The sequence below is a fragment of the Amblyomma maculatum genome, chromosome 1 (assembly GCF_055883805.1).
Source record: "Amblyomma maculatum isolate TAMU_Amacu chromosome 1, ASM5588380v1, whole genome shotgun sequence".
NCBI classification, from domain to species: Eukaryota; Metazoa; Arthropoda; class Arachnida; order Ixodida; family Ixodidae; genus Amblyomma; species Amblyomma maculatum.
In genome coordinates, this window is record NC_139344.1 from 149,485,975 (window position 1) to 149,501,792 (window position 15,818).

General features: G+C 42.7%; 1 protein-coding gene, 1 long non-coding RNA gene and 1 other non-coding gene across 4 annotated transcripts in view; 1 reads left to right on the forward strand and 2 right to left on the reverse strand.

Annotated features, from left to right (window-relative positions):
* LOC146204580 (uncharacterized) overlaps positions 1-15,818 on the forward strand; it is a 45,267-nt gene that overhangs the window by 18,820 nt on the left and 10,629 nt on the right. Inside the window, exon 4 of one of the 2 annotated variants that reach the window (XR_014703968.1) lies at positions 9,976-10,376. The exons of the other annotated variant lie outside the window; for it this stretch is intronic. This is a non-coding gene — a long non-coding RNA (uncharacterized LOC146204580). Of the gene's footprint in view, positions 1-9,975; positions 10,377-15,818 lie in introns of those variants that run through there. 2 annotated transcript variants of the gene reach the window in all.
* The window catches only part of LOC146204581 (uncharacterized), a 43,262-nt gene that overhangs the window by 12,008 nt on the left and 15,436 nt on the right, over positions 1-15,818 (reverse strand). Inside the window, exon 2 of the mRNA XM_084589259.1 lies at positions 10,370-10,531. Coding sequence (XP_084445385.1) covers positions 10,370-10,531 — 162 coding nt within the window. The remainder of the gene's footprint in view (positions 1-10,369; positions 10,532-15,818) is intronic.
* On the reverse strand, positions 4,205-4,278 carry TRNAS-GGA (transfer RNA serine (anticodon GGA)). The gene has a single exon. It is a non-coding gene; the product is annotated as a tRNA-Ser (tRNA).

The window sequence follows — 15,818 nt, forward strand, 5'->3', positions numbered from 1 at the left end:
TTCAGATAAAAGCACCAAGACTAAGGGAAGCCAGAACTTGCAAAGTAGAGACATTCAAGTTTTTCTCAGCTCAATACATGTGTCATATAATTGCAAACCAGGTTTTTGTTTTTTCTCCAGTATGATTTTAATTTTTTAGGTGCTCAAACCTGGACTCACTGAGCAGCATGCACAAAACAATGGCATTTTTACACTTTAAGAATGTAACAGCTTTACTCGCGAGACATGTGGTGATCAATCCAACTGAATGGAGCCTGGTGCAGACTTCACAACAGCCTGTGTACTGCATCTTCGAAAAGCAGAGAGCAATGTACAGCTAGAAGCAATATGAAAGGGAACACGGGAGCGCGTGGCCTCCACGCTTTCAAATGCGCTGTCACCGACAGGTGTTAAGAATCAGTGATATAGATATACATCCAAAGTAAGCTTGGTCAGCGGCTCTTTCCGAGCATACCATTGGTGCCACCCATTCTTGTCTTCTGTTGGCAGCGCTTTGCAAAGCACGGAGGCCAAGTGCTCCTGTGTTCCCTTTCATATTGCTTCCAGCCGTACACTGAGAATGTCACCTTAAATTAGGGTGCACTCAGAAAATACTGTTACTTTCCAAAATTAAGAGTGGCATTTCTGCTACCTTAAAAGAACCTCGAACCATGTTTGTGAGATGTCTATAGGTCAGCTTAAATGCAAACTGCTTCACGTCACTAGCGCACTGGCCTGTTATTCCCCAGACACTACAGAAACAGTATGCCATCACTGGCTGGTGGCCCTGCCTAAGAGAGAAAAAAAAATGTGTTCATGAGCGTATTGTAAAGGCAGTCTCAAGAAGATTCGGCATTGCAGCATGTTGCTAGCCTAACGTTGAGAGCAAACCTCACGCGATACACGGGCAGTGACGAAAAATGCGAAGTGGGCATAACCCTTAGCTTCCAGTATGCTTCAGTAAAAGTTCATTCGAACTTTACGGGACCGGGAAAACAGTTCGAATTATTTATTCGTCTAATGAATCCGCCCCCTACTTTTGCCGCTGAGAATTTGGAAGAAAAAAAATAATGAATGTCATAAAGGCTGTCCGTTTCGCGTGCCCTCGCAGCCCACAGCGCGTATCTTGGCAGCACGCCAAGGTTCTGTGAAGCGATAACATCAGGGTGTGTGTATCTTTTGACGTTAGCAACGTTAGCTCTAACAGTGAAAGTGGGTGCCAAGTGGGGGGGGGGGGGGGGATTTGCAACGTCCACTGCCACAAAATCACTGGAATGCGTGATAACAGCACACGCCTTTTGAAGCAAACGCCAGCGTCATGATTGCAGTCAATGCCTCCTGAAGAAAATGCCTGCAGCGTCAGGGTTTTTTCTGTCCGCCAGAGAGCGTGCGTCCACTGTGTAGCGGCGCTGTCAGATGACCCTGATCATAAGGAGAAAAACTAAGGAGGTTAAAGTAGCAAACTGCTGGAATGGAAAGAGGAAGCCACGGAGCTGGTGGAATAAGGAAATCAGGGAAGCCATTGAACAACGACGGACAGCTTCAAGGGAACACCAAGAGGCAAAAAAAGCACGGGTATCTCAGGAGGAAATAGACCAAAAATGGGAATCATATTGACAAAAGAAACTTGATGTACAGGCACTCGTCCAAAGTAAAATAAAGCAGTCCACCGATCTCTGGATGGCTGACATACATGATGCCACTAGAGGCGGGCCAAGAAAATGCTGGAAACATATAAGCTGGCTGGGTAAAAAGAATCAAAGAAAGCAGGACCGGATTCAAGATAACGAGAGAAATTGTTTAAAGGGAGACAACGCAGTGAACTACATTACATCAGTTATAGCAGAGTTATTTAAGAGCGACGATAGGGTAATCTCCGCAAATCAGGAAGCAACACAAGATAGCAGAATACAAAGCAGATTAGAACTGTCCAATCTAAACTGGAAAAAGGCAGAAAAAAGTATTCCTAAAAACACATCTACAGGAATAGATGGAATTCTGATCAAGCTGATTAATGAACTTGGTCCAAGAAGTAAGAAAACGTTAAAAGCTTTGGAAACAGTCATAACAAATAAGCGAATTCCGGAGAGCTGGCGGCAGAGTAAAATGAATTTGATTTATAAAGGGAAAGGATGCACATAAAATCCTACAGGCCGATTACCATAACATCTGTTATGTACAAGTTGGCCATGCAGGCGATGAAATTAAAGGTGCAAGCATGGGTAGAAAGTAACAAGATACTCGGAGAACTTCAGAACAGCTTTAGAAATGGTAGGCGCTTAGATGACAGCCTGTTCGTGCTTACCCAATGCATCGAAATATCTAGAGTGGAAAATCGACCTTTGTATTTGGCCTTCCTGGGCATAAACGGGGCGTACGACAATGTAAACAGGGAACTCCTGTGGAACATATTAAAAGAAGAAGGTATCAGTTATGAGATCCTTCCTGGACATAAACGGGGAGTACGACAACGTAAACAGGAAACTCCTGTGGAACATATTAAAAGAAGAAGGTATCAGTTATGAGATCCTTCCTGGACATAAACGGGGAGTATGACAACGTAAACAGGGAACTCCTGTGGAACATATTAAAAGAAGAAGGTATCAGTTATGAGATAACAGAGTTCCCACAGGAAATATACCGGGATAACAAAGTAGAAATTACATGGGAAGGGATAAGAAGTACGGAAGATGTTAAAGTATGTAAAGGATTAAGACAAGGTTGTCCTCTATCACCGCTGCTGTTCATGCTTTATATGATAAATCTAGAACGAAGGATACAAGAAAGTAGCCTAGGTTTTAACCTGTTATATAGATTTGCAGAAAAGGCGGTAGAGCAGCGCCTCCCCGGTTTAATGTATGCAGACGATATTGTGCTGCTAGCAGAGAGTCGGGAAGAATTGCAAACTCTAGTTCAGTATTGCGGAGACGAAGAGGACGCTCTAGGCTTCAGCTTTAGCACAAAGAAGTTGGGTCTGATGATTTTCAACGGCTCAACTGATCAGGGTCTTAAAATACAAGGCCATGAAATACCCAGAGTAGCAGAATATAAATATCTCGGGGGTATGGGTAAACGAAGGATTGGCATACACTGAAAAGCATAAGCAACCACTTAAGACAAAAGGGCAAAGAAATGCCGGGATAATGAAGCATAGGGCATTGTGGGGATACAACAGGTATGAGGTTTTGAGGGGTATTTGGAAAGGAATTATGGCGCCCGGGCTTACTTTTGGAAATGAGGTTTTGTGCCTAAAATCAGAGGTACAGTCGACATTAGAAATAAATCAGAGAGCCGTCGGACGATTAGCACCGGGTGCCCATGGCAAAACCATAAATGAGGCGGTACAGGGAGATATGGGCTGGGCATCTTTCGAAGTATGGGAAGCTCAGAGTAAAATATTACATGAGGAACGTCTGAGGAATTGGACAGTAACAGATGGGCAGCTAAAGTATTTAAATACCTATACCTAAAAAGTGTTGACTCACAATGGAGGAAAAGAACTAAGAAACTAAGTAGTAAGTATGCTGGTCACAAAGACGAAGAAATAAAGAGCGTTAAGCAACAGGTAGAAAACACAGAAGGTAAAAATTGGATAAATTCGATGGAAAAGAAACAGAGTGTGGAATTATACCGAAAGTGGAAAATGCAGATCAGGAAGGAAGCTTTCTTTGATAACTCAAGAAGCAGTGCCCTACTTTTTGAAGCTAGATCAGGGTGCCTTAGAACACGAAGCTACAAAAAGAAATGTAACAATGAAGATGACGCATGTGTAGTAAGTGGTAACTCCGCTGAAACAATTGACCATATTATACTCGAATGTAATGGTATCCATCCGAAAGTCGATGCAGGAGCAGTCACTCTTCCTGAAGCTCTGGGGGTTTAGAGATACCAGTGGCCAGTTGAATGAACCTGCGGTGGAAGTTAGCAAAAAACGATTGGAAGATTGGTGGCTTAAAAGCAGAAAAGTTACATAATGTTAGTAATGTAAAAATAAAAATTCAATAAATAGAATGATGGTATAGATAACCAATCTAAAACAATAATTAGGATATAGGGGGGAAAAATGAGCATGATAGGAACTGCTACCACCCAGTTTCAAAGGGGACGCTCCTATATTCCATAATAAGGGAGTAATTACTCATTGGCATCCACCCAAGAGCAGCCATACGGCTACAAAGGAAAGCTATACAGCTTCCTCAGAAACTTCGTAGTTTAAGAAAAATTCGTTCTGATCCGGGAATCGAACCCGGGACCACCGCCTTTCCGGGGCAGTCGCTCTACCGACTGAGCTAACCAGGACGGTCAGCGGATCAGACGGTAGGGCGAGAGCGAATTCATCTATAACTCGAAGTGGGAAAGGTGTTGATCGAATATTTAGGGGAATCCCCCAAGGTGGAGTAAATTTGTAATCAGGGAGTAATCACTCATTGGCATCCACCCAAGAGCAGCCATACGGCTACAAAGGAAAGCTATATTCCTATATTCCATCCATACATCCATCCTCTAGCAGACGACATGCTGGTGGCGCAGAATGCTCTTGTGACAGTCGTTGCAGCGAAAAGTAAGCCTTGTGGTGCGGTGCTAGATGGGTGCACTTGCTGGAATGAATACCAAGCGAATAAAAAGCATGGCCATTGCGTTCCGTTTTGGATGTCCGGTGAGCGAAGAAGCCTGCGGCGTTTCATTTCATGAAGTTCCTGCCAGCTTAGACCTCCGGAAAAGGTGGCTGAAGATAACAAGAAACTGGCAGTCAAACACTACTAGTTTGCAGTTTACATTTCTAGCGAAATGACTTTCGTTGGCCGATGTGTAAAAGGATCTCGTGCCAATCATTTTTAATCAGTGCCTGTCATACCGAAATCTCTTTACGAGAGCAGCATAAAGAAGGGAAAACGTGAAGGTGATTCACCAGTGGGCACCGTCTATATATTCCTCAACCTGGGCCATCGGGCACGAGCAAGAGGCCCTAGCCATTCGCGTGGGTGGCTTGCACCAGGTACACGAGGCAGCCGACCATGCAAATCATGTTCCCGTCTGTCACACCATGTCTGCCTTACTCTCGTGCGGTAGACAAAATTAAGATCGTCAGCAACTTTCCTTGGCCAAAAATGTGGTGTGACGAGGAATTACGCACTTTGAATTCGCGAATATGAATTAAGGCTGAAGCGCACCTACGCGTACACAAAAAATAGAATACAGAGAGAGAGCTGCAATCTACACCTCAAATTGTGGCCCACTCCAAGCATGATTAGTCAGGAACATCTTCACAAGTTGCTTGTCCTGTTTGTTACTTATCAAAGCGCTTGCTTGCTTGCAGGCTTCTTTAATTGTTAAGCTGAAAAACTAGATCAATGACTGTGTGTCCTAACATCGTTGCACGAGTGTGCGTCTCGCAGGGACCTCGTGAGCTGTGTTTATCGTGAAAATAATAGAACAGGCAAATGGCTTTATTTTAGGTATATAAGCGTTCTATTTTTTGAGGAGGTACCGTCCAGTGAAATTTCACCAGAAAAAGGACCTGTAACGTATATATGCTACAGGCTAGCTGCTCTCCAGATCTCCTTCGCCCGATAGAAACACCTCTCACAACGCTCCGCCGCGTGGTTGTAATACACGTAAACCAGTTTCACGAACTTATAAGAACATGATGTGCATCCTGCGGGCCGACCGTGCACTCTCAATGCAGTCAGCTTACCTGTCGCGGCGTACCAGGCTTCTATCGAATGCGCGCCGTGCAGCCCTTCTTTTCCAGGGGTCACCTAGCTGAACTCAGGTAATTCCGGATTGTAGCATAGATTTTTCGAATTTTGTATTATGTCATGGATTATTTTCCTTCTTTAACTGCTTTTCCGTATTAACTGATTTCTAGCATAATTGGCAAAATTACAACACATTCATGCACCATGCATGCAGTTTAGATACCTATTTTGAGGCATTTCTAGCCTTTTAAAGTACTTTCATTTTCATAAGGAGTGGCAAGAGTAAAAATACATAATCACAAAAACAGGAAAGTTTTGACATTTTCGATGAACTGTGGTGTGCAAGTGATGAGAGCAATGTTGTCCGGAAGGCCGTTCCGGTCTGCAGCTGTTCGAAGAAAAAAGGAATTTGAGAACGTGACGGTACGTGAACGTGGACGGGCAACTTGTAGCTGATGGCTGGTGCGATGAGATATGCGTGTGGGGGGAAGAATAAAAGGTGCGATGCGCATAGGGCTGTGAAAAAGTTCGTGAAATAAAGATAGGCTGGCAATGCGACGATGGAGCGATAAGGGTGATAATCCGGATGCTGTTTTTAAGGAGGAAACGCTGATGGTCATAAGAATACAATGAACGAATAAAACAAGCGATGCGATTTTGAGTAGATTCGAGGGCACTAATGAGGTAAGCTTGATGAGGATTCAAAACAGGCGATGCAGATTCTAGTTTGGACCTGACGAATGATTTGTAGGCTAATAACTTTACGTGTTCGGGAGCATGATGAAGATGGCGCTTTGAGAAACCTAACGTCCTGTTTGCTGACGATATTATGTTAGTAACATGCATACTCCAAGAAAGATCGCTACTAATTGTTATGCCTAAATACTTATATGATGAAACTAGTACAGGAACTTCAAAGATTACGTAAGGAAAAACAAGAGGATTATGGCGACGGTTAATGGACAAAAGATTACACTTACGCGGGTTAAGTTCCATTAGCCACTGGCTGCACCAGTCCTGAACAGCATTAAGATCGTTTTGAAGAGAAGATTTGTCAGCGGTAGTGAGAATAGCACGATACAGTACACAGCCGTCAGCGAACATACGCATGTTAGATGTTACGTTTGAGGGCAAATCATTAATGTATATGAGAAAGAGTAGCGAGCCAAGCACAGATCCCTGGGGGACGCCTGATGTTACTAACAGTGAGTTAGAGTTCACATTGTTAACGGAGACAAACAGAGTGATCAGTCAAGAACTCTTCAATCCACTTCAATATATCGGGGTGTAAATTTAATCGAGAAAGTTTTATCAGTAGGCGTTTATGAGGTACTTTATCAAAAGCTTTAGCGAAATCTAAAAATGTGACATCAGTCTGTAAGTTAGAATCAAGGTTAGCATGCAGGTCATGAACGAATGTAGAAAGCTGGCTCTCGCAGGAGTGACCTCGGCGAAATCTGTGCTGAGCAGGATGGAAAAAATTTTTGGAATTAAGAAATGCCATGATGTGGGTATAGATGACATGTTCCATGATTTTGCAGGGGATACTAGTTAGCGAGATGGGACGGTAATTTAGTGGTGAGTTCTTGTTACCTGATTTGTAGACTGGAACAACCTCCCCATGTTTCCATTCTTTGGGCAATATAAGACGTTTCTAACGTATCCCCTTCGTACACTGCCCATACGGTTCGGTTCAAGTCGCAGGCAAAAGGTGCCAACGACATGGTCACACCGTTCAATGATCGCACACTGCAAGTTTTTGAACTCCAGAACCGAAACTGATGCCCATTTTTAGCATGGTGTAAAAACACTTGCTACACACTGAGATATTCAAAATACGTTTTCCGTCATCAAAAACCAAAAATTTGAGCCTCAAAATCCTCAAAACGAGATAAAACGGCAGTATTGAGTGCCACGCACCATAGTCTTCCAGTTTATACAACTGAAAGTGAGGGTTATCATTGAGCGCTGCGTAGCGGCCAACGCGTGCAACGTCACGGCGATCGGGGAGCCCATTGAAATCGAAAGGATGCCGGGGATGCTTCAGGCCTATGTTCTTCAGGAGGCATTGTCACAGCCAAGACCGACTGAAATACAGACCTGCACAAAAAACAGGGTCCTATGGGACCTTGTGCACCAACTTTCGTTACCTTTCTCGTCGTTGAGGGCGCTCGGTTGACCTGTTCGTCTGTCATTTTCATCATCATCTAATCACAAATTAATATAAACAAACTGTACCCAAATTAAAAAAAAAAAAAGATCTTTGCCCAAGTTATACTTCTAAAATTTTGCCTTTTTGTATTTTAGCAGAGAGTGTTTATTTTTATAATGTTTTTCTCTCGCTAGAAGACATATCGCGATTCCGCTTTGTGCGACGGCACTGCAGTTACTCGCTGCACATGCGCAGAACAGGTGCTTGTGCATTACAGCGTGGACAGATAAATAAACTATAACGACGAAGAAAAATGAGAGAACTAATAGACCCTTCATATTAACAGGTTTACAGTAGCGCCAGGTTACCCGTAGTGTTCGTTCCCTAGCGGCGAAGGCTATGAACTAGAAGGTGCGTGCTGGAGCAGTGCTATCTGTGCAGGTCTGTATTTCAGTCGGTCTTGGTCGCAGCTGACCGCATGCTTTCGTTGATGACTGATAGGAAGGAATGACTCAAAAAAAAAAAAATTTCTGAAGTTTTCCCCGCATAAGGAATCTTCCCCCTAAACTGATGTAATTTTATCTTGAAGAAAAAAAAAAAAACGGGTTCATTATGCAAGTAAATATGGTATTTGACGAAATATTGGGCAATGGTCGCTTGCTTTTTAGATGAGAACAGCGCACCAATGACTGTTTTTCGCATTGCAATCAATGCTGAAACAGAAGTGCTCAAAAATGATAAGCGACATTTTTCACGCAACAACGCGGTTGGTATTGCCCCTTCACAATTAAGCAGCTTGCGTCGCATGTGAGGCTTCACCGCACAACGCGCTGAACCACAACTTACCGCTGCATGACACTTGACGAGAGCACATTTTGGGAGCAGCGGAAGAACCGCGATGAAAACGCACAAAAAAAAAAAAGAAAAACACTACCGTCATACGAAACGCCACATAACTGCGATCGGCACATTGCCGAAAGCTTCGTACATGTGCAGGCATACTGTTATTGCACGAGTAAGCAGACAATCCTTCTGATAACATCGCTGTTTTGCCTTTTCTTGTACGAGCGCGAAGTCATGTGAAGTTCACCAACCCAGGCAGTCTTTCGACTCCGCTGCGCGGTGACACCGGCTGTGGGCGGATCAGTTCGCAAGCGACATTCGCTGCGGCACGCCAGTCAAGCTTTCGCACATGTGTCTCCTGCTCGATGCGTGCCTTTATTGGTGCGATGGCGCGAAGCTCAAAAGAGAAACCGGCGCAGTCGGCAAGAAAGAACACACCAATTTCTCCTCAATAAAGTTTTATCCTCCTCCATTATTGGAGATGAGGCCGCTTGTGTTTCAATACACTTGCCGTTGCGCGCACGCCAGAGATGCGCGGTCACGCAGTTTAGGTTTGAGGAGTTCTATTTCCACAATTAGCGATCGTGCATGTGAGTTTATTCATGGACGCGTCCTAACCGGTGCGAGACCAATAGCGCCCGTCTGACGCCATAGCCTTTCTGGGCGTTGGCTGGGACCACGCAGACAGAAATACGGATAACCGTATTTCTGAATCAACGGGGGTCGATTAACGAGTTAGTTCTACGTTTCGGAGGTCACGCGGAACAGACAGCAGCCGCCTTCACGGTCGCCACTCCGCCCGCCGCGCCGGTCATGGCGCCACTACTAGGCTTTAGTCATTCTTTCATGGCTTGACCTGGTTTTATGTTCTGTCCCAATTTTGGATGTGTGCAGCATCGTAATTATGCCGCCTATCACGGAGCGGTTTCCTTGGCCAAGTGCTGGGCGCCAGCTAGGCCGCCCTGACGCAGCGGCGCATAGTTCGAATTATATCCGTAGCGGAACAGACTCGCATTCAAATTAACTGACTTTTTTTTTTTTTTTTTTGTACACAGGCCTCTATGAAGCTTCTGTGGATTGAGCAGTGTAGTTAGAATTACCCGAAAATTCGAATCATCAAGCTTCGCATTAACGAGCTTTCACTGTGGTCAAATTGAGAGGAAAAAGCTCCCTCCCCCCAAAATATGCAGAGTTCGTGATAGGCCCTTAATTAAGTGAAAAGGATGAGAGCTCTAACATGTCTGGTCTTCTAATCATGGCTAACAACTGAAAATGGTGCATGCATCTGCTTTACTGTTTCAGATCCACAATTGACGTCTGGCACTAAACGCCTGCAGGTGCTTTACTTGTATGCCTGACCTAGGTGCCACACTTGAATGTGCCACACAAACAAGTTTAAGCATTTCATCCTTGCTGCTGTCAAAACCTGCAAACATAAGAGCACAGTTCTATAAACCAGCAGCCATATATTGAAAAGCCAATAAACGGCTGCTGCCCAAAAGAGAAACATTTCATATATAAATATATCACAAGACCAAGATGGCTTGCAGCATAACTTCATAACTAAAATTACTGTCACCTCACTGCCTGATTGATTAACAAAGTATAATGTGTGTTATCAAAGCATTAACAATAATTTGCAGCAACACTGGAAAACTAGTTGAATATATAAAGAAATGGCAGGACAAGTACTTACAAACAGAGTGCCTATGAGGAGTGATCCCGAGTAGGAACCCATTGCCGAAAGGAGAATAATGAAGCTGACAACAGCAAAGGCAAAAGCTGTCATCATCAGGAACACCACCCAAGATACCTGGTAGGTCCTGATCAGCAAAGACATCACTATCAGCCCCACCACCTGAAAAGGTAAATAATTTACTTAACTTTATAAGCATTAAGGCCCACAAAATAAGTAGCTATGTTCAAGCATGAAAATGAATGCAGAGAACTTCTGTAACAATATGTTGGTTAGAGGAAATACGAATGGCTATAGAATAGAAATGACCAAGCAATAGAAAATATGACCAAGCAATCTGTGTTTCATTACTCCCCCCCTCCCCACCGCAAAAATGTTTAAGGTAGCTTCACGAATAGTGGAGATATCGATATATGCTTCACTTCCCACTTGACTTGACACATGGCAATATGCAAGAAAAAATTAAGAAAACAGTCTGCAACCGTTCCCTGCCATACCCCATCCCACCCACGTCACACAGGCACGCCAAATGGGAAGGCCTGCCCAGATAACTCCTTTGTCAGTGGGGCAGGGACAGTATGCCCAGAGATGTCTCACCCTAATTGGTTTCCTAAAAGCAATATTTAAAACTGATTTTTAAATCCTAGGGTCCATGGAGAGCTCTAAAATTTGACTTAAATGCTTGCAAAAATACCACCTCTACAGATCTCTTGCATTAGAAAATGACCGTCTTTTCGGGGTACTTTTAATATGCCCCATCGCTTAGTGTTTAGCACCACAGTCATAACATTTCTGCGCTGTCGAATCTGAAGATCAAACATCCTGCTATACATCCATATGGTTTGTCCACAAAAATTTTCTTGAGCAGCAGTTCTCTGTTAAAAATAACCCAGCAACAGCTAGCTGCCCTACATAGTCAGAGGTCGCAAGAACGCCTCTATGAGCATACACATCTGTATTTCATGTTTTACCTGCTTCTGTACAATACCATAATTGTTACTCCCCATCAAAAGAAGGAGAAGGCTAGGTACAAGTGCTCAGAGTCAGCCACAGGACCCTCTAACTCCTAACAGCAACAGCAGCAGCAGCGGGAAAAAAAAAAAAAAAACTCAAAATTAAAAGCTGTTTATAGGAAAAAAATAAAATATGGGTTAACAGAGAGATGTATGCAGCCAACCAAGTGTAGGAAAAGCTGTGTCAACTCGTATATAAATAAATAAACAAATATCAAACAAACATTTTGAAGCAATGAAAAAACACTTTTTCAATCTTTTAAACATTTAAGACAGAAAGGATCTGGAAACATCCCATACCATCATGAAAAGCCACTCAATTTTGCTACCTAAACTAAATGCCAGTTCTTTTCTACATTTTTGCCATGCTTAAAACCAACCCAAAGTGCTTTTGTATCACAAATAACTGACGTAACAAATGCTACTTTGCTTTGTGACAACTCTGGCGCACCAGTGACTTTATTGCAGCTGATTCGCTTGATGAGGCCAAAGGGTGGCTGGACAGCTCTGAAGAGTGCAGCGACTTCAACAGGTACATGTCTTTTCAGGCAAAATGTGATCAGTCGCGCTCAGCCTGAAGCAACTGTGACCTGGTTGATGATATGCAAAGATTGTGGGATTGAAGAAAGGTTACATTGAACAGGGCCCACTGTAGAAGGATGGTAGTTCAGCAACATTTGTTTCTGGGCTGGTTGGGACAAGTATAGTTCATAATTTCAAGGTGGAATCCTTTTTTAGCAGTGCTTGTCTTGTCCCCCTTATGTGCAGTGCTAAAAAAAGGATTCCACCTTGAAAACATGAACCAATTAGCCCAGAAACAAACGTTGCTAAACCAATGTCTTGAATACAGCACCTTGTTCAGTTTTTACTAGCGAATTCACTATGACTTTCCCAAAGTTCCGTTCTTTTCACATCCACCAATGGAAATCAACACTTTTAATCCATACAGCATTGTTAAAATAATCTACCTGTTAAATGTCTCCTTCCTCCGCCAGTACTAGAGGAATCAGCTGCAAAATCTTAGCATTACACATATGTTCGCACCCTAAATATTTCCCTTATTTTCCAGCAGTCACTTGATACCAGTTCTACTTTTCTTGACGGGTGTATTGGGAACGTCGCTTCAGTCTTCAAGGAAGGTGACCAATCAACTCCAAGTAATTATTGACCCATTTCATGACCTAGTTAGTATATGCCCCAAAATCATGAAAGATGTCATTTACTACCATGTACCTTTCTTTCATCTGTAAACTGTAAACCAGCATAGCTTCTATGAAGGACAGTCATGTGAAACCCAAGTAGCTTTGTTGCTTCATAAAATTCATAGCAGTCCTGATCACAACATCCCAACTGATGCTATATTACCAGGTTATGAGACAGTATTTGACAAAGTATCTGACTCCTGAGTTGACCATGCGGTTGGCATCTCTGTCTACCCATTAAAAAGGGTACAGCCAGTATCACCATCATGATCACTCACTGCAGGGCAAAGGCCTCACTTATATCCCTTACCAGCTGCATCTACATACATAATTACTAAAGACTTCCTAATCTCATCCACCACACAATTTTTCTGTACCCTCTGCTATGTTTCCCTTCTCTCGGAATCTGGTCAATTACTCTTAGTGGCCATCGGTTATCTTGCCTTCACATTACATGCCCATTTCTTCTTCTCGATTTCGACCAGAGTTTGCTCCCTGATTTACTCAGCTCACTTCCTCTCTATGTTGCACCTATCTTCCTTTCTGTACCTCAGTGCATTCTCCTCAAATTTTAAGTTGAACCCTTTTTGTCAGCCTCCACATTTCTTTTGCATAGGTGAGTACCGGCAAGATACAGCTATTATATACACTCCTCTTGAGGGATGCTGGTAAATGGCCACTCATAACCTGAGAATGCTTGCCAAATGAGCTCCATCCCATTGTTATTCTAGTTACTACACTCTCGTGGTCCGGATTTGCAGTCAGTACCTGTCGTAAGTAGATGTATTCCTTTACTACTTCCAATGCCTTGCTTCTTACCATAAACTACTGACGTCTTTGAGGCTGCTGATCATCAATTTAGCTTTCTAGATATAAATTTTCAGACCTACTGCCCTGATATGCCTGTCTAGATCAATAATCACCCTTCGCAATTCATCCTTTGAGTTACTTAACCAAGAAATGTCCTCAGTGAATTACAGGCTACTTATATGTTCTCTATTAACACTCATCCCTAACACAGGAGAAATTGTGTCTCCCTGCTGAACTCCCTTTCTTACGGGGATTTGATTACTTTCTTTATAAAAGACTATGATTGCTGTGCAGTCACTAGAGAAATCTTCCAATACTTCCACATATGGCTCCTTTACCCCATGAATCCGCACTGCTTGCATGACTGCTGAGGTTTTGACTGAGTCAAATGCTTTCTCGTAATCTGTAAAGACTATGTATAAAGGTTAGTTGTATTATGCACATTTCTCTATCACCTGGTTGACAGAGTGGATGTAATCTGTCATCGAGTAGCTTTTACGGAAGCCTGCCTGGTCCTTGGTTGATTGAAGTCTAATGGTGTCCTGATTCTATTAGTGGTCACTTTAGCATATACCTTGTAGTTAACAGACAGTAACCTAATAGGTGTAATTTTTGAACTCCTTGATATCCTCTTTTTTAGAGATTAAGATAATGCTTAGTGTTCTTCGAAGATTCCAATTCTCTCAGGGTCACAAGGCGTGTATGCCGGGTGATCATTAAGGGGGTATAGTAAAGTAAATGGGTCACCTTGGTTTCTGCTATATATCTCAAAAACTGTTCCCTATTTTAATCTGAAATTCTGTGTGTTTGCTAAGTATGCTTTTGGTCTCAATTTGCAATGTTTGCACTGCAGCTTCTTTACCTTAGAGCGGTAGACACAAATTTACGCTGGGGTAAAAAATTCAATGTACCTTTCCTACAAAATGTAAAGCAGTATCATATTAAATTTTTGCACAGTGATTATACACGTCAGATGCCCCAACCTGAACCTAATGAAAATGGGTTCTGCATCAACCTTAGAAAAAAAACAACATTGTCCTCCACTGTCATGCACCATGAGAGAGACTTCCCACATTTTTTTTTGTTTTCTTTCAGACACATATTACTCTTCAAGTGGTTAAAAATTTAGGCTCAGGCTATTTGCAAAAGATAGTATAATCTGAAGATTTCAGTGTAATCAGTGAGAGAGGTTTGGAGTACAATGGGCTTTTATGTTTACACTTATGCACCACCAGGATACAGGTCTTTCATGGAACCTTCCCTAAAGTCTTTCTTATACCCCAGTCAAGCATGTAAGTTAAAGTGCATTAACAGGGAGTGCACTTTGCAGCTCGAAAGACACTTTACGCTACCCAGTGCTAAACAGGAAAGCGGAGTGCACTCACATTAGCACTCGTAGATACGAAACTGGCAACTGTAAAACCATTCTTTTTAAAAAAGAAATTGGAACACCCAAGTGTAACGTTCGGACTATTGCTTTTTAATGTAGTAAAAAACAAAACAATGCTTAAAATTCAACACTGGGCCATGTTTCGGAGATCCCACATCAACAAACGTCATGAACAACAGCGACCGCCACTTGACTGAAAATGGCAGTGGCGCACTGCGCTTAATTTGGAAGTTGCATACACGGTTACACCATGCTTTGTGATGTGATATTTTGCTCGTCGCTATTATAAAACGATTCTTTAAATAAAAATATACACAAAACACATAAAATCAGCTTGTATGCATATCTTATTACATAATACATTTTGTGACGAGAAATGTCTGCCTGTGATGCTGAACGCATTCCACCCTGAGTGCATACTTGGGCAAGTGCACTTATGTTACTCTCTTTAGCAGCAGTAGAGTGCACTTTTCGTAAGTGACACTCTTCGTAAGTGCACTTTATTTAACAGGGGACCTTCTTTCCTTTCTGAGGAGCTTCAGAACTGAGCCCTTTCAACACACCCCTTGTCAAGGCAGTTGAGACCAACTTCACAAAATGCACTTAGTTGGATGCCAAGTGTTTTTAACATAGCACTTTGCACTTCTACATTATAGTATGTCACAGCATCACAAGTGGCAATTTTTCCTGTGTCAGTTCCAAAAATGTTTTGGAACAGCGGCACCAGATTAGCTGATTCAAAGATTCATTGCTGTTCCGTGTCTGGCCACAGAGGCATTACAAGACTTCGCAATGATGAAGTGTGACACACTGGCCTAACCACTAAGTGAAGTCAGCAGGCTGTTTTTATGGCAGTATGTCTCTTGCTTACCATTACCGAGGGTATGGTTACACACACAATTTCTCTGAAACCAGTAATTAGTATACTGGATCAAACTTCCTTTTCCTTGTCCATTTCATAGGTGCTCTCACCATGATTAATCACAATATTCAGCACAATAATGTTCATAAGTGACAACATATTTATTATCAAA